Source organism: Aotus nancymaae, unplaced genomic scaffold (genome assembly GCF_030222135.1).
Source record: "Aotus nancymaae isolate 86718 unplaced genomic scaffold, 86718_ANA_hifiasm-v0.15.2.pri h1tg000011l, whole genome shotgun sequence".
Taxonomy (NCBI): Eukaryota; Metazoa; Chordata; class Mammalia; order Primates; family Aotidae; genus Aotus; species Aotus nancymaae.
In genome coordinates this window covers 59674561-59692855 of record NW_026988422.1, presented here as the reverse complement: position 1 = coordinate 59692855, position 18295 = coordinate 59674561, and the positions used below count along the sequence as shown (strand labels likewise).

Genomic DNA, 18295 nt, shown 5'->3' with positions numbered 1-18295 from the left:
AGGTCTGATTGAAGATGAAGTTAAGTGAAAGAAATTGGTCTCATTTAGCACATGACAGGATTCATCTGTGTTCCCAAGTCCACTGAGGTGGCATCATGGGCGTTTCATATTCATGAGCTGCTGCGACACTATGTCCCCTCATTTACAAAGAGCCGTGTTCAGCAAATTCTGTCCCTGTGGACACTCCGTGCATTTCATGGTCTTGTCAGAGAGACATCAAACGCTCCAGTAACCAAATACCAGAAAATGGCTTTAATTAGTGGATCTCAATCGTATAAATAATTTTTTTTTCTAAGTGAAAAAATGGAGAATTTTTTAAAAGGGAAAAGAAAAGGGAAAGCAGGAGGCAACAGGCTTCAAACACCCGAAGGAACGAGGGAAAGAGGCGGTCTCAGAGGAGCTCCCGAGCAGTCCACTGCACTCCTCGAATCAGGGGACAAGGGGCACAAACACGTCTCAGGTCTCTCTGGCAGGTCTGCTTTATGAAGACGTGTCCCTTGTGATTTCACCTGATTAGAGCCGGGTCCAGGGCTGTACTCATTACTGGCAGGGAGGAGAAAAGAGTCTGAACATTGCGACAGTGGCTAAGGAGCCATGCTGCAAAAGCTGCGGAACAGGACTGACTGCACACCACATGCGTGTGGCCCTGCAGACATGGTGGAGTATGTGGTCAGGAGCCACGCACAAGCAGGTCCCTGAGGAGGTGTGCAATGGGGGGACAGGGAGAGGAGGCCCTGTTCTGCAGTGCCGGTTTGGGGTGCCCATATGTTGAAATGCCTCTGTGTTCCCCCAAAGTGAATCTCTCCTGATGTTGCTGGGGAAAAAAGATCACAGACCTTAAGAGGATGAAGATCAAAATAGCTGACTGCTCCTCACAGCTCCCCCAAGCTGTGGCAGCTCTCTTGGCTGACAATGGGGAGGGAGGTTTGGACTGAGCTGGGTTTCTGAGGTCAGCCAGGCCTCAGCACAGTTGGGATCTGGCTGGGTCTTCTGCAGAGAAGGGGGTTTGTCGACTTGGCTCTGGAGACAATATGGTGTGTGAATGCTGGACCTCATTATGTTACCCATGGAGGGAGGTTAGCATGTTTCTGAAAGAGCCACGAGTGTCACCCCGGAGACAGCAATGTTCCTGTCATCCCACCCAGGTCTGCTGAAGGTTATGCAAGAATCAGTATTGGCAACACAAGGAAGCGGCAGCCAGGACTCAGCCTTGCAGGCCATTCAAAGGTGGGGTTCCTGAGAGACAGGCAGGGCCCAGAGATGACTCTCCATAGGGAAGGGCCCATTCAGCCCGGCAGTCTCAAGTGACCCCATTCTGAAGAGGACCCCAGCATCACCTGCCTGGGTGACCCTTACGGAGTGTCACTCTGCTGGTTACTTTCAATTGAAGGAAACGGAGGACAACATCCTGCAGTGGCTCTCCCAGAGCCTCGTGGAGGTCCCAGCTTTCATCTGTGGAGATGTATTAAGGACAAGGAGGGGTAAAGGACTTTAAACGTGACGAAGAAATAAAGTGGCTGGAAGGAATGGAAGCCGAGGAACTCTCCACTCTCTTCAATAAGGCTCAAGACGGGTGATCCGGTATTAATGTGACAGAGAGCACCTTCTCAGAGCCGCCCGTGGAAGAACATTAGAAAGCGGGCATATCTGATTCCATTTCATCCTCTTCATGTTACACTGAGAAAAACAAGACCAACTACACTGCTTTTATTCTAAATCCTTAGGTTTTGTATTTTTCCTTATATATATTTATTAAAAAAATGCTCCTTTGATCGGTGCCACCCGTGACACCCCCACATACGGAACGCTTCTGAGCGGCTCCCTCTGCGCAAGGCCACTGCTGGTGACAGCCAGCTGGTTTTGATCACAGCCACTCGGAATCGAATTTTCATAAGACAGATGAGGAGTCTTACTGCTGCTCGCTCTCTTATCAGATGAGAAATGGCGGGGAGGGGGAGAACGGGTCCTGAGGGAGCAGCGCAACAATCAAGGGCGGCGGGGCTCTTTCTCTGTCCCTCCGCTGCTGCAATTTTCAAAGGAGTTCGCCTCGAGCACTTTTAAATGATGGTGTCTCAATTCTGTAATCATCTTTCAAGAGCTTTCTCTTAAAGGGTCTTTTAGGTAAACCTAGTCCGTCAACCACACTTACGGACTCAGGAATCACATTCGTGTCCTCCTGCATGTGTATATAGACAAGTGCACACACACACTGGACATCTCTGAATGTTCAGAAGGCTGGGAGAACCTACAGTGCGGAAGGAAGCTGCGTCATTTGGCCATGAAGCTTACCTCTTGCTAGGGTCAGAGGACTCCCTATTACCTCTTCCCCAGATTTCTGCCCTATGTAGGTTTTGTTGCCTCAGGTCTTCCTTTAGAAACTTATCCCCATGTGTGATGTGTCAAAAGGAAAAGACTTCTCCAACCAAGGACTAAGTGACGTCCTAAGTCCAACCTCAGAGGCACAAACATGCTTGTCCCTTCCCGTCTCACCTAGGGGACAGCTGCCTGCCAGCCTTCAAACTGAGAAATGAACCACAGCCTTCTATTTAGGAGAGCACAGACAGCCGCCAGTCATCCAGGCCACAACCTGCTGTGTTCTGGGTTACAAAGACTATTTGGAGCACTCTACAACTCCACCTATCTTTTTTCATTGCAGAGAACATGGTGCCTTTTCTTTATAGAGTCCCCATCATTGGAAACAGACATCCTAGAATACTAAGCCTCTCTTTCTTTCTGGTCGGATAAAAATCAAAGCAGTCTAAGATCTCCCTGGGTAGTGATCCTCATCAATCTAAGGCCTCTCCCCTGCTCACATCCTCATTCACCTGCTCCTGTCACAACTGCTTGGAGGTGGAGAAGTGCTCATGCCTCTTCCTGAAAGCTGAAGCACTGCATACAGTCACATCTGGGACGGTCTCACAAAACTAAATGGGATCGGCTTTGTCTTAGCCTGATCCTGTCTTCTGTATTAAACGGCGACAGAATCCAAGGAGTTACAGCATATAAACTCTGATCTCTACAATGATTTTGGGGAGATTTAACTCTCTTTTACTTTTGTCGGTGCTCAATGCTGGATAATTTGCTATTAATCACAGTCCTCCAAACAGACTATAGCATGACAGAATGCTGACAGAGCTTTCTCTCTGCGTTCCTGGAGGAAGGTTAATACAACTTGCTTCGTTTAAACGTGCATGCATGCCCACTGCAAGACTTTTGTTTTCATTCTTCACATTCTACTTCTTCAGATGTGGACGTGCAAGCAAGCTGCTCATGTAACAAGGAAAATGGAAGCCCAGAAAGGTTACTACTGTCAACCGTGTTTTGAGCAGAGACGTTTGTGATGGTATGTTTGGGACATCTGCTGTAACCCAGACATTTCAGGACACAATTAGGGACTCTGGCCTTGCCCTGCCAACGCAACAGGATGTCTGGTCAAGACTCATGGCCCAGGTAGCACATTGTGGAATTTCAGGTCTCACCAAACTCCCAAACTCTCCAATACTCACAATGCAATCTGTACAAGCTCCGTGAAACTCCTCGCTCTAAAATAGGTTCTCCCCTCTGGAGGATTTAGCACAGGCACTCTTGAATTCATCACGTAAAAGCAATCACCATGGATTTGATGGAAAAGAGAGGAATGGTCAAACCTGAACCTTCTGCTTCATGTCATAAGAGCTTTAAAGACCTGGTCTCTTGTGCTTGTCTCTATCCAGCCCAGGCCCTGCTGTAGACAAGACTTGACATTAAGAGGAGCAACAGAACCGAGGACATGGCCAAGAAGTAAAGCTGAGAACCGGGATGGGGAGCAGATGTGCAGCGGGCTGCTGGAAAATGGGTGGAGAAGGGCCTCCTCCATAAGTAGGGCTGTGAGCAGAGGGGTTAGGAGTCACAAAGACCACGTCTGAGTCCCAGCGCCACCTATTCCTAGCTGTGGTGTGCTGGAGCAGCTCCCACTGGCCCCAAAGAGCCACTTGCTAAATTCTTAGGAATTTTGCCTGCAGGTTATCAAACAGAAACATCATTTAAGGTGATATTATACATTCTTATAATTAAGTAAATTATATTAAAAAGAAAGGGCTGGCGCGGTTGTTCATGCCTGTAATCCCAGCACTTTCAGAGGCTGAGGCAGGTGGATCACGAGGTCAGGAGTTCAAGACCAGCCCGGCCAACATGGTAAAACCCTTACTAAAAATACAAAAATTAGCTGGGCATGGTGGCATGCACCTGCAGTCCCAGCTACTCAGGAGGCTGAGGCAGGAGAATTGCTTGAACCTGAGAGATGGAGGTTGCAGTGAGCAATGATAGCACCACTGCACTCCAGCCTGGGAGACAGAGCAAGACTCCACCCCCAAAAAAAAGAAAAACAAAAGAAAAAAGAAAGCTAATAAATACTCAGAACTCACCACCACTTTCTGAAATTTACTCCATTTTCCTATTATCTGTGCTCCTGAGGCTATGTATGCCTATTGTGTGTCTGTATAGAGGAAGTAAACACGTGTGATGGTGCTGCTGCTCATCTCTTCCCACTTCTGGAATCAGTGATGTCATACTGGGAGCGTGAAATCAATCATGGTGGAAGTATTTACACCACAGACTTGGCAAACACTACCAATCAGGACCTTTCCCCATACACAGAAAGCACATCACTGCTTATCAGTCACGTGGGCTCAATGAGTTATTTAACTTCATAAGGTTTTCATTTCCTCCTCAGTAAGACGGTGATAATCACTGTGTCTCCTTAGAACTGTGAGAATTAACTGAAGCATGGAAGGTAGAGCGGTTAGGTAGAGCAGTTAGCATGACGGCTGGCTCACGGTAAGCACAAACGTTAATTACCAATATCATTTCCTACAAGAATGATTTCTTTTTCAAATTTCTTACCCAATATCCTGTAAATAGACCAACGTTTAAAAAAGCAGTGAGACAAAAGAGAGGGCAGCTTAGTCCTTGGACCAGTAAGCACCCATCCACCCTATCCCGGCCCCTGTTCCCACTATGGATGTGGAGTTCCTACGTGTGCATGTGTTAGGAAAGGCTGGGGAGGCGAAAAGAGACCCTAATGTCCAGTCCTAGTAACTCTGAACTTAGAAAAACCAATTGATTTTAAGGAGTGCTATTTGATAAAACATCAGAAGTAGTGTGTTAGGCCATTCTTGTGCTGCTATAAAAAATACTTGAAACTAGGTAATTTATAAGGAAAAGAGGTTTAATTGGCTCATGGTTCTACAGGCTGTTTGGGAAACAGAGTGACCTCTGCTTCTGGAGGGCCTCAGGAAGCTTCCAATCATGGCAGAAAGTGAAGGGGGAGTGGAAAGTGAATGGAGAAAGCAGGAGCCAGAGAGAGAGGGAGGGGGAGGCACCACACACTTAAGCAGCCTGAACTCACTCAGTATCACGAGGACAGTGCCAAGGGGATGGTGTGAAACCACTCATGAGAAATCCAGTCACCGACTCCAGTCACCTCCCGCCGGGCCCCACCTCCAATACTGGGGATTACAATTCAACTTGAGACTTGGGCGGGGACACATATCCAAATGATATCAAGTAGTTACAATCGGTTTTTAAAAATTAGGAAGGCCAAGGAACCAAGTTTAGGAACCACCTATGAAGTCTCATGTGCTATATTAAGCCTAAGGAAGAAACGCCAACAGAATGAAATGTTCTTACTACGTGAGAGTGGAGTTGAGCCATCAGGGTTTCCATTGATGAGTTTTAAAGGTATCTTTCTACTTTCTCTCTCTGGCAAAGCTGTTTAGGCTCAGAGTGACTCTGCTGTTTGAAGAAGAAGGGATGAAGGATATGGTGAAAGAATTAAGCAGAAAACGAGAGTCCAAAAGAGAGTTAGAAAGCCTGGAGACAGATGAGCGGGGAGAGGGAGAGACAGGGACGAGAGAGCGACAGTCCTCTACAGATAGCATTTTTCTAATTCCATTGACAGCTGAGCATCTCACATCTCTTCCAGCCTCATTGCTTGGCTGTGTTCAGCCACTTTGACCTGTTTTCCCTGTTGACATGGATAGAAAATTGTTTCAGATCAACCAGATTGCTACACTCGCAGAATTAAGTTCTCAATCGCCCCTGGCTAGAAGTGGCTCAACCCAACCTGTCCTTTAGGAATTAAACACTTTTGGTTGGCCAGAAGGATTTATTATTCCTAAGGTGTTGAGGTATTCAATTCTGTCAAAACTGGACCTCAGGATGCAAAGGAGCAGAGCCCTCTCCAGTGGACGTGAGGCATGCCTGCATGCCCGAGAGCTGGCAGCTGACAGGAGGAGGGAGCTACAATGCCACTCAGTCTTGGCTCTGCTAAAAGGCAATGGTTAAACACAAGAAAGCCTGAGTCCTTTTTTAGGCTCCTGTTTTCAGAGACTTTCCACTTTTTAAAGATATATTTTGGAGCTCACAAATTCTTTTGTAAATTGAATTTAGCTCTGAGATCAACTTTTGAAAGTTGAGTCCATATCTAATTGCATATTCAGAGATTATTCCACCTGAACATTCTTCATCTTTTTAAAAAGATAATTTCTTTGCTCCTGTCTGTGTGCCTCTCAATGTCCATCTTCAGTCTCACCTTCCGTCCAGTTGACTTTCTCAGAATGGGGTTGTGGAGCTGGGAGAGACTAAGAAGGCCTGGAGAAGGTTAGAGGGGGACAGAGCTTTGCACTTGCTGTCTCCTCTCCGCTCCAGGAGTCTCCTCCCTGGCCCCTGACTTCATACCCGCCTTTTCGGACAACTGTACTCTTCCCTCAAGTTGAAGTTCAAAAGTCACTTCTCCAGAGTGGCCTTCCCTCATCCCCCAGTCCAAATCAGGTCTCCAGTCCCTTGGTGCTGTCCTCAAGATGTGAGTGAGTTCTGGTTGTTTAAAAGTGTGTGGCACCTCCCCTCCCTCTCTCTCTTGCTCCTGCTTTCCCCATGTGACCTGCCTGCTCCCCCTTTGCCTTCTGCCATGAGTGGAAGCTTCCTGAGGCCTCCCCAGAAGCAGATGCTGCTGTGCTTCCCATACAGCCTGCAGTGAGCCAATTAAACCTCTTTTCCTTATAAATGACCCAGTCCCAGGTATTTCTCTCACAGCACCCCGTGCTCTCATCCTTCCGGGGCTCAGTCACAGTTTGTCCTTTCTTATTTTAATGCTGTGTAACTATTTGCTTAAGCCCTGTTTTCCCAACTAGATTGTAAACTGAATGAGGGCAAAGACAAAGAATGTTGGGATCATCATCACATCCCCATGCTCAGCCCCATGCATCACAATCACACTCAGCAATATTCAAGAAGGGGTTGTAAATGAGCAAACAAATAGATGAACTAATGACTTGCCCAAAGTCACCTGTAGAGACTGAGTTCAAGCCTACTCCATATCTGATGTTCCTTCTCTAACACCATACAACTTTCCATTACAGAAGACATCTAAAGGCCTTCGGGCAAGTTGGAAACTTGACTCCAAGAGCAAGAAGAGATGATTATGCCACTGAAGGATGGTCATCCCAATTTGGGGGCCATGAGGTCATTTGGGGCTCTGGCTGTCCATCATTCTCCAGCTATTCTCCAGAATCATGAATCCCAACTTCCCTGAAGCATTGTGTCAGCTATAGCTGTAGGTGATTCTACCTAGAATCAGCAAATTAGGTGAGTAGAATTCTTCATAACTTAATCAAGGCAGTATACGTGGGAAAGATGAGTATCTGTAGTTGGAAAAGGACCAGAATCAAGACCTTTCTCTGCAGAATCAGCTTCTCTTCATCAGGTTACCATGAATTCTTTATTCATTCTCCATATGGAGTCTCTTCTCATGCCAGGCATCTTTCCTTGAAATGCCTTTTGCATTCTTCTCTAGCCAGCCAACTCTTATCCATTCTTCAGGACCCAGCACAGTCTTCCTTTCTCCTGAAGTACTCTCGGCCCTCAGGGATCAGTTCTTCTTCTGAACTCATGCCCATTAATAATGTAAACCACTACCACAGGATTGACCATTTGCTGCCTTTGCCATCCATTAAACTGTTGTCTTAGCTATGGAACTTCTGCAGTGCCTTTTACTTTTTATGCCTTGTCCCCCAACAAAGTTCTGTGCTCCTTTAGAGCAGTGCCCCACAAGGTCTGGTGAAGGATTTGCAAATCAGCTCCTAAAGATCTAATCCAACTTGCAGATACATTTTGTTCTGTTTATAAAGTGTTTTTAAAAATTATTTCTGTTTGAGACCAGCCTGACCAACATGGAGAAACCCCATCTCTACTAAAAATACAAAATTATCCAGGAGTTGTGGTGCATGCTTGTAATCACAGCTTCTCGGGAGGTTGAGGCAGGAGAATCGCTTGAACCTGGGAGGCAGAGTTTGTGGTGAACAAAGATCGCACCATTGCACCCCAGTCTGAGCGACAAGAGCAAAACTCCAGCTCAAAAAATATATATTATTTCTGTCATGGGGCCAGGCGCAGTGGCTCATGCCTGTAATCCCAGCACTTTGGGAGGCTGAGGTGGGCAGATCACAAGGTCAGGAGTTCGAGACCAGCCTGGCCAATATGTGAAACCCCATCTCTAATGAAAGTACAAGAATTAGCTGGGTGTGGTGGTGGGGGCCTGTAATCCCAGCTACTCAGGAGGCTGACGCTGGAGAATTGCTTGAACCCAGGAGGCAGAGGTTGCAGTGAGCTGAGATCACACCATTGCACTCCAGCCTAGGCGACAGAGCGAGACTCCTATTCCAAAAAAAAAAAAAAATTATTTCTGTCATTTTTAAAAACATGAATTCGAAAACTTTTAAGCTATGTCAGCCATCTCCTCTCTGGGTTCACCACAGACCCCACCTTTCTTTATTGTCTTACACTTTTCTGTTTCACAGGTTTACATTATCTGCCTGGCTTCTAGAGGAGTCTGAGCTGGTAGCCTGGTTGTGGTCTTGCAAATAGTCCCCACGTAGTACATTGTGGTTAAGCCACCTCTGATGTCACTCACTCTCTGTTCCTCATTCTGGAAACACACCTAATTTTCAAAGTCCTTTTCTCTTTTTTTTTTTTTTTTTTTTTTGGCAACAGAGTCTCACTCTGTCTTCCAGGCTGGAGGGCAGTGGTGAGTGCAGTAGTACAACAACCTTGGCTCATTGCAACCTCTGCCTCCTGGGTTCAAGTTGAGGAGACGTGTCTCTTTCTATGCAATTTCTCAGCATTTCGCCTCCCTTGCTTCATCCTTGGTATGTGTTGCTTATTCTTTCCTTGGGAAAGAATGCCTCAGTCTCCTGAGTAGCTGAGATTACAGGCGTGTGCCACCACACACAACTAATTTTTTTTATTTTTTTAGTAGAGATGAGATTTCGCCATGTTGGCCAGGCTGATCTCGAACTCCTGACCAGGTGATCCACCCACCTTGGCCTCCCAAAGTACTGAGATTACAGGCGTGACACCACGCCTGGCCTCTCTGCCATTTTTCTTTTGTCTTTTCTAGAAAGCCTGAAGCATCAATGGATGGAGAAAATGCTTCTCTTCTAACCCTATGCATCAGAGGCCTGGAAAACAGCATGCATCTTCCCAAGGAAAGAATAAGCAACGCATACCAAGGGTGAAGCAAGGGAAGTGAAATGCGGAGAAATAGACATAGAAAAAGACACGTCTCCTGAAAGTTGCCTATGAAAGACCAAAAGGAAGGGAAGGAAGGGCATTTCCTCACTGGATGAGAAGCTCCTGAAGGGCAAGGACTGTCTCGTTCATCACTAACTCTAGCATCTAGAGCAATACAGGTCACAGGAGGTGCTGGATGAAAAGCTGCTGGCTTTCCTCAATCAAATCTAATCTCCAAGGCTGGTGGAAGAAGGAGACTGTCTGCTGGAAAGAGGCCCTGATCTTAGATCCTCATTTCTATTCCCTACATTCACACTTTGTCCTTTGGAAATGGTCACCAATCACATATCCCTACAAGTGTAAGAAAGTGATCAGCCCCTTCCCAAGTGATAGTGCTCCTTGCACAGACCACCTCAAACAGCCTGGATATGATTTTATTAAGGAACCTCTAGGTTTCCTTACAGGCACCCAAAGATCTGTTTAATGTCTTTGCTGAATGGGCATCCATGGATGATTCAGGGAAATCATTGCAGAGTTTCCCTACCCACTGGATATTCTAAGTTCAAAGGAGAAGCCTTCACTAGCCAACCAAGTAATTCTCTGAGCAAAGATAATTCTAGAAACTAGTTGTATGTAACATATGATTCCTACTGCATAATCGATTCTAAACATTCATACACAGTGAAATGGACTAAGTCAAGTGTGAAGTGTAACATATGAACCAATTTTCCATTAAAGGACTCAAGCATAACTGCATGGAAAACAGATTTATGTTGGAGACGAGGCATCCCTCCTGGAAGGTAAAAGCAGGAGCACTCTCTGTCAAGAAAGGGTTTTATGCTTCAAACCTCCAGTGCCAAAATTAAGGCCAAATTGCAAATTTCACATACCAAGTTTATGAAGGAGGAAAAGAATAGTAGAGGTATTCTTGAAAATAGGTATCTTTCTTCTTTCCATCCTTAATGAAATTTTATTAAGCAGCCCATCAATCATTTTAGGTACTCTATATTATAAGTCCAGGAGCTGACATTAATGCAACCTACCTGTGGAAGGAGACGCCAGTGTATCTGAGAGTTGTATCATTCGCTACAGCCCGGAGGCTAAGAACGAGGGCTCTGAGGTCAAGATCCGTATTCAAACCCTGATGCTGCCATTTATTAGTTGTGTGACCTTAGGTAAAGGTAAGATTACCTCTCTTTGCCTTAGTCTGCTTTAAAATGGGGAGCTGGGCACAGTGTCACATGCCTATAGTCCAGCACTTTGGGAGACTGAGGTGGGAGGATCGCTTGAGCCCAAGAGTTTGAGGCCAACATGGGCAACATAGAGAGACTCCATCTCTTAAAATTTTTTAAATAAATAATAAATAAAATGGGAATAATAAACAATCTAAATGTCTATCAACAACTGAACATACCATGGTATGTCCATACAATGGAATACTACTCAGCAATGAAAATATACAGGCTAATGATATATGCAACAGCCCAGATCAATCTCAAAATCATTACACTGAGTGAAAAAAAGCCAGGTGCAAAAGAGTAAATACTTATGGTTCCATTTATATACAATTCTAGAAACTGCAAGTATAGTATGAACAACACATCAGTAGTTGCCTAAGGCCAAGGGAGAGAGAGGAAGAATGGGCTGGAAGGGGCATGGAGGAACTTTTGGGGGATGGGAATCTTCTACTTTGTGACAGGGGTTTCACAGGTATATACATCTGTCAAAACCTAAATTATACACTTTAATAAGGATATTGTTTATTGTATACAAATCAGGCCTTAGTAAAGTTCTTTTTTTCAAAACTTTCCTAGTGATTTGAGAAGTAAATGAGAAAAAATGTAGCTGGCACATGGAAAATGTTTGGTAGTAAGTGATGATGACAGTGATGTTGGTGGACACTGGCGCATGACAGCAGAGCGTCCTGGAAGTCAGAGGACCTGAGTTTCTCTCTTTGAGCCCTGTTATTTCATATAATAATCTCTAAGCTTCATTTTCTTAACATGACAAAGGACAGGTCTGGACAAGATGTCCCAGAGTTCCTTAAAGGTGCAACAATTTGATCCTAAAGTGACGATGCCCTGATGGCAGCCAGTATAACCTTCTAATTCCATGTATTTATAACATGTGTAAACTTCAGTGCTCAGAGGATTTTGCATAACATTTAGCAGTTTCTCCTTGAAATGTAGCATTTCCATGATGAAAAAAGTATAGAAAGCAGAAATTCAGAAGTCCTTTCAAGGGAGTTGGGAATAGGTTCAAAACAGGGTGGAGAAAAGCCTGGAAAAGAATATGAGTCCAGTAAACTTTCTATAGATTATGAATTCATTTTCTTGTGTTTCCATTTAGAAGTTTATGTGAAAGAACTCTAAAAACCTTTTTCCTGAGTTTAATGCTTTCTTACTTAAATCACAAGTCTCTTGGTGCTCTGAACAAATACAATACATGAGCACGTCCTGCAGGAAACAACTTGCCCTATACTCACTTCTGCACACCTTCCAGACTGATCCCCACACTGCAAATAACCTGCCTTCATTAACACACTCCCTCCTGCTGGTTCAAACCAGAGGCTCTAGAATCATTGCTGCTCTAGCATTACAATTTCCATGAGCACTGCTCCCGAACCACTTACCCACTTTGCTAATGTCTGCCAGACACTCTGCCTCCTTCAGTCCTTGGGTACATCCTCTTGGATGGTCACCTTACTGTCCTACGCAACCAATGGCTGAAGTAGTAGTCTGTGAGGACGGGCAGATCGCAAGTGTGGCCAGCAGGCACCAGTATGTGAGCTGACAATTTAGCACTGGGAGAAGACATCCTGGTACCTATCTTGGAAAACAGACTCTGAGAACAGAAATGCAAGCTCTCTCATTTAATATAGTCATTGGGAATTATTAGTGGGTGGAGGAGTCTGGCTGCTAAAAGGAAGTTAGTGGGTAGTGCTAAGGAGAAGATCTGTCAAGAAGAGATACTGGAAAGTAAAGAAAAAGGCTGGAGAATGATGAGAGTATGGTCTTAATAAATCGTGGAGTGTGAAGCGATTTTCTGACCTCTAGTGACGACTCTTCCACCTCTACCGCCTCCCCCCGACTGCTGCCAGGAATGAGAGGAGGCAGAAGTACTTTTTCACAGGACTCCTGCCCTCTCCGATCCTCAGTCCCTACAGGGTTGTCAAACATTCATCTGGGAGCTTACTTAAATTCATGCAGATTCCTGGGCCTCAGCTCTTGCTTCTGATTTGTATATGGCCTGGGAATGTGCATTTTAACCACCATCCCAGGATATTTCATAGATGTTCTTTTTGATCCTTTCCCTAGTTTTGTGATTATCAGACAATTATCTAAGTTTTACACACTTAATTTTCTCTCTTTGTATGCAGTCATGTACAAAGGTGACTGCATACAAAGACAGAAAAAAGGCTTTGAGACTCAATTTCCACCCATGAGAGAGTAATGGGTACCACTAGACTTGCCCTTTTGCTATAAACAACTAGAAAATTGGAGGAAAAATATAGGGTATTATTGTTTCCAGACACTGGATAATGGGCAGACTAGGACTTTGATTCCTGAGAGCAGGAAAACAGAAGTAAGCCCTAGGTCACTAGCGCTCATTCCTGGACTCTGGCACAGCTTGGGGAAGCCCTACACAGAGGACGGAGGTCTCACTGAGTTGAAGAGAGACTGAAGTTTAGTGAGGCTTAAGTGGCTGAAATTTTAGAAGTGAAGTCTGAAAAGACTGGGGTGCTATGGAGAGGAAAAGCTCTAGAAGTCCAGACTGACTAGATACTGAGCTATGCCTCTGCAGGGTGAAACTCCATAAGCCTGAGCAGACTTGGGCACAACCCCCTTCACTTAGAGGGGGTTACGCATTGTAATATTTCAGACGAGATCCGGCACATTCAGGGTGGTATGGCCGTAGACTGCATTATGTATTTCAATTACTACTGAAAAGGTGTGAGCTCAACCATCCCCAGCACTTACACAGAACTGGAGGAGGCTCAGCTCCACTCAGCCACAGTACAGAGATCTCACTGATCAACCAGGCATTAGTGTTTAGGGCTAACTCTAGACCTACCCTAATAAAGCTTAAAAACAATTTTCAAAATGATCAAATTGATTGAAAAAATACATTAACTGCTTACCAAAACAAATAGATGTTCCTCAATATACAATGGTTTGACTGAATGCATTTTCAACTTTATGATGGTGCAAAAGCCATACACATTCAGTATGGTCCTTGACTTAAGAGGGGGGGGTTATGCATTATGATATTTCTATTTATGTTGCAGTATTTTCAACTCACAACGGGTTGATCCAGATGTAGCCTCACTGTAAGTTGAAGAGTATCCATATGTCATTCTTTAAAGGAAGACAAGATCCAGACTCAACATAACTATATTCACAATGTCCAGCATCCAATCAAAACCTACTAATCATGTGAAGAAGCAGAAAAATATGACTTGCAACCAGAAGAAAACTCAGTTTTAGAAACAGACTCAGAAAAGACAGATATAATGGAATCAGCAGCAAAAGAACATGAAAACAGTTAATACAGGCTGAGCGCCCTAATCTGAGAATCCAAAATACTCTAAAATCCAAGACTCTTTGAGCACTGACATGATGCTCAAGGCAATGTTCACTGGAGCAGTTCAGATTTTGATTCTGGGATTTGGGATGCTCAACTAGACAAGCATAATGCAAATATTCCAAAATCTGAAAAAAATCTGAAATCTGAAACACTTCTGGTCCTAAGCATTTGAGGGATACTCAATCTATATAAAGGCTACTATCAAGGATGAAAGAAAACATAACAGAATGAGAAGATAATGGAATACTGTAAAAAAGAACTAAATGGAGCTTCTAGAGCTGAAAAAAATATATAAAATAATAATTCACTAGATGGGCTTAACAGCAGACTGGACATTGTAGAAAAGACCAGTTACACAGCAAGAGAAAGTATCCAGATTGAAGCACTGAGAAAAATAGACTGAAAAACAAACAAAAAACACCAAGCCTCAATGACCCGTGGAGACAAGTGTTTGGACATACTAACTTGTAATTAGAGTCCCAGAAGGAGTGGGAGTGAAGAAAAATATACTTAAAGAAATATTGGCTAAAATTTTCTGAATATGACAAAAACTATAAACCCATGGACTTAAGTTCAAGTAAGATAAACACAAAGAAAACCATACCAAGGCACATCATGACCAAATTGCTGAAATAACTGATAACGGAGAAGAAATCTTAAAAGCAGATAGGAGGAAAGATTTATTACATATAGGGGAACAAAGATAAGAACGACTGTCTTCTCATCAGAAACAATGTAGGCCGGGCAAGATGGCTTATGCCTATTACAGGCAGGTGGATCACTTCAGGTCAGGAGTTTGAGACCAGCCTGGCCAACACGGTGAAACCCCATCTCTACCAAATATGAAAAAATTAGCCAAGTGTGGTGGTGGGCACCTGTAATCCCAGCTACTCAGGAGCCTGAGGCAGGAGAATTACTTGATCCCACAAGGTAGAGGTTGCAATGAGACGAGATTGCAGCATTGCACTCCAGCCTGGAAGATGGAGTGAGACCCTGTGGGGAGGGGAGGGGAGAGCAGGGGAGGGGAAGGAGGGCAGGGGAGGGCAGGGGAGGGCAGCAGGCCAAAGACAAAATATACTTAAAGAAATATTGGCTAGGCCAAAGACAATAAAATAACTATTTAAAATGCTAAAAGAAAAAAATTGCCAACCTAGAATTCCACGTCTGGTAAAAAGCTGAGGATGACATTTTCAGACAAATAAAGCAGACAGACTTTCTTGCCAGACCACCTGTTCTACAAAATAATGATGAAGTTTTTCAGGCTGAAGGAAACTGATACCAGATAGAAACTAAGATCTACACAAACAAACAAAGAGTGTGGAAATGATACAAATAAGTGTGTCTAAAAAAAAGGCTTTAATAATTTGGGGCCAGGCACTGTGGCTCATGCCTGTAATCCCAGCACTTTGGGAGGCCGAGGAGGGAGAATCACTTGAGGTCAGGAGTTCGAGACCAGCCTGGCCAACATAGTGAAACCCCATGTCTACTAAAAATACAAAAATTAGCCAGGCGTGGTGGCAGACACCTGTAATCCCAGCTACTCAGGGGGCTGAGGCAGGAGAATCGCTTTAACCTGGGAGGTGGAGGTTGCAGTGAGTCAAGATTGTGCCACTGTACTCCAGCCTGGGCGACAGACTGAGACCCCGCCTCAAAATAATAATAATAATAACAACAGCAATAATAATTTGGGTCCCAAGCATAATCTTCTCCCTAGAAGGCTTCATTTTAGAGACACACACAAACTTCACCTTGTCTCCGATGTTTGAACACAGGCTTCTACTCTGCTACAGCTACCTGCCTTTTTAGTACTGTTTTCCCTGAGTTTATGTTAATGGCCTAGTTATCTAGCCATTAACTAACTACTCTGCGTTGGGCACTGGAGATGCAAAGATAAATAACATGTGTTGTCTGCCGTTAGGGAGCTTAAAGTCTGGTGGGAAAACAATCAAGCCAACAAAGAGTTAAAGCACATTATGTCCTAACCGTGCTCAGACCCTAGCTCTAGTCACTTAGCAACTCTGACCTTGGGCAACTTACTTAACCTCTCTGTGCCGCTTCCACAACTGTAGAATGCAGATAACAGTAATACTACGGGGTTGTGGGGAGAAAATGCTTTAACGTGTGTAAAGTGGAAGGACAGTGCCTGGGATAGAGTCAACACCTAGTAAACACTTGTTAGCCGGGTTGTTACTACAGTGTTGGTTTGCCAAGGAGGTTAGAGGAGCTTGGAGAAAGAACATCCGGTCAGAGCGGGAGTGGGATGGGAAGGGAAGATGTTTCAGGGGAAGGGATGCTTCTGCTGACCTTCTGAAGGATAAGCAGTGTTAGCAGACACAGAAGGGAGAGATTCTCTGGATAGAGGTGGCAGCATTCAGCAAGGCGTGGAGATGTGTGTCAGTGTGTGTCAGGAGACCACTGCAAATGTCTTCAGTAATGCTGCAGCCAACAGTGTCTTAGCTGTAGCCCGAGAAGCGTCTGGGGCCTCTCTAGAAGACCTTTTGGCTTCCTCCAAGGGCTCTTACCTCCTCCGCAATCTGATCCATTCAGGCTCTGCTGTCTGAGGCGAAAACTGCCCCCAAAAAAGAAGAAAAGGAGAGCAGAAAATGAGTTTCAAACACAGAAAGGAGCATCCCAAATGTTTATTGTATCCATTCTTTCTCCTAGATGAAAACATCCCTAGACCTGCTTTTCTCTTTCAACTTGGTCAAACCTAATTAGGCCACTGGGTGTGCCGTGTGTGGTTGCACAGGCTGTGCAATGTGCTATTCCAGAGGACAGCAGCACACAGACTATGACACAAATGCTCCCTCTGCCCCGGGGAGTGGGACACTGGGTGGCCCTGCCTTCATAGCCACCTTTATCTAGAAAACTTCTTTCTTTTCTGATTCATCTTACGAGAAGGCTAGGCTTAGCAGCTGGTATTGCTTCTGCCCACCTATATCAATAATGCAGGAGGCATGGGCCAGGTACCCTGATATCTGGACATATGATTCTAAAAACCACACAGTGGGAGACAGGACATGGGCATCAATGCCAGAGTCCAGACCTTCAGCTGAGGAAGCAGGATTAACCAAACCTTGGATTCGTCGGGCATAAACAACTCTAGCCCCAGACTTCTAACGCTGTGTTCAACATAGGTGGAACAGATAAAGTGCCACCAAGACTGCACTGCTGACCAAGATCAACGTGGGGTACCGTAAGAATACCGTAAGAATACCGGAAACGTACTCTTCTGTTTCTTCAGCAGCTTTCCTCCTAAATCTGAAAAAAAAAAAAAAAAGAAAAGAAAAGACAAGGTTTTTGAGAGCCCACTGGTCTCATGCACTGGGGTAGTATCTTGACGGGGGGTTTCAAAAGCGGAGGCAAATGAGTCTATCTCAAGTGCTTTATTTGCTGCAGTCCTCTTTAGAGGAAAGCCCACAACCAGCATGAGAGCGCTAAAGATGCCGTAGTGCCTTCTTACAGCTTTGTATCGGCCTAACTCCAAATTGAATTGTTGAGAGTTTAAGCGCAGGTTGAGCGAGAAGCTTAAAATTCAAATAGTTACGGGTGATTGCTTTTCTTTCAGCAATTAACTGACTGATTTATAGAGCGCTTTCTTAGGACTAAGGCCCGGGGTCTTACTTGGTGCCATTAGCTGTCAGCACCTGCAGCTTTCAATGCACAAAAAGGGATGTCCTAGACTCGCGTTCAGGCTTCAGCCTTAGGAACTGCTTTTCTGTGTCCTTCACACAAAGGACGAGAAGACCTTCTGAGTGATGTTGGGTGAGTAGTGCCAGGCCTGGCTGACACACACGCGTATCTATGGCAGTGGTTCTCACACACTAGTGTGCGTAACAACCATCCGTGGAGCCTGTTAGATAGCACATCGGTGGGCTTGGCGGGGAGATTTCTGAATCAGCTGATCTGGGGAGGCAGAGCCCAGGAATATGCATTTTAAAATTCTAATCTAAGCAGGTCACTACTCACACTTTGAGAAACACTGATATGAAGTTTTCTACTAAGACTGGTGAAATGTTGATGATTATTAAAGTTGAATATTGAATACATGGTGATTACATTTCTCTATGTCTGAAAACTTCCACAATTCTGTTATTGTGGGTTTTCTGTTTGTTTTAAATGAATTATTTAAAGTCAGAAATCTAGCACCATGATGAGCAAG

General features: G+C 44.7%; 1 protein-coding gene across 3 annotated transcripts in view; it reads right to left on the bottom strand.

Annotated features, from left to right (window-relative positions):
* The window catches only part of IFT43 (intraflagellar transport 43), a 103082-nt gene that overhangs the window by 12083 nt on the left and 72704 nt on the right, over positions 1-18295 (bottom strand). For all 3 annotated transcript variants that reach the window (XR_002479315.2, XM_012438251.3, XM_012438252.3), the window contains 2 exons: positions 17362-17394; positions 16656-16702 (listed from right to left, as the gene is read on the bottom strand). Coding sequence is in view for 2 of the 3 variants with exons in the window: in XM_012438251.3 (XP_012293674.1) it covers positions 16656-16702; positions 17362-17394 (80 nt within the window). In the remaining variant the exon portion in view is untranslated. The remainder of the gene's footprint in view (positions 1-16655; positions 16703-17361; positions 17395-18295) is intronic.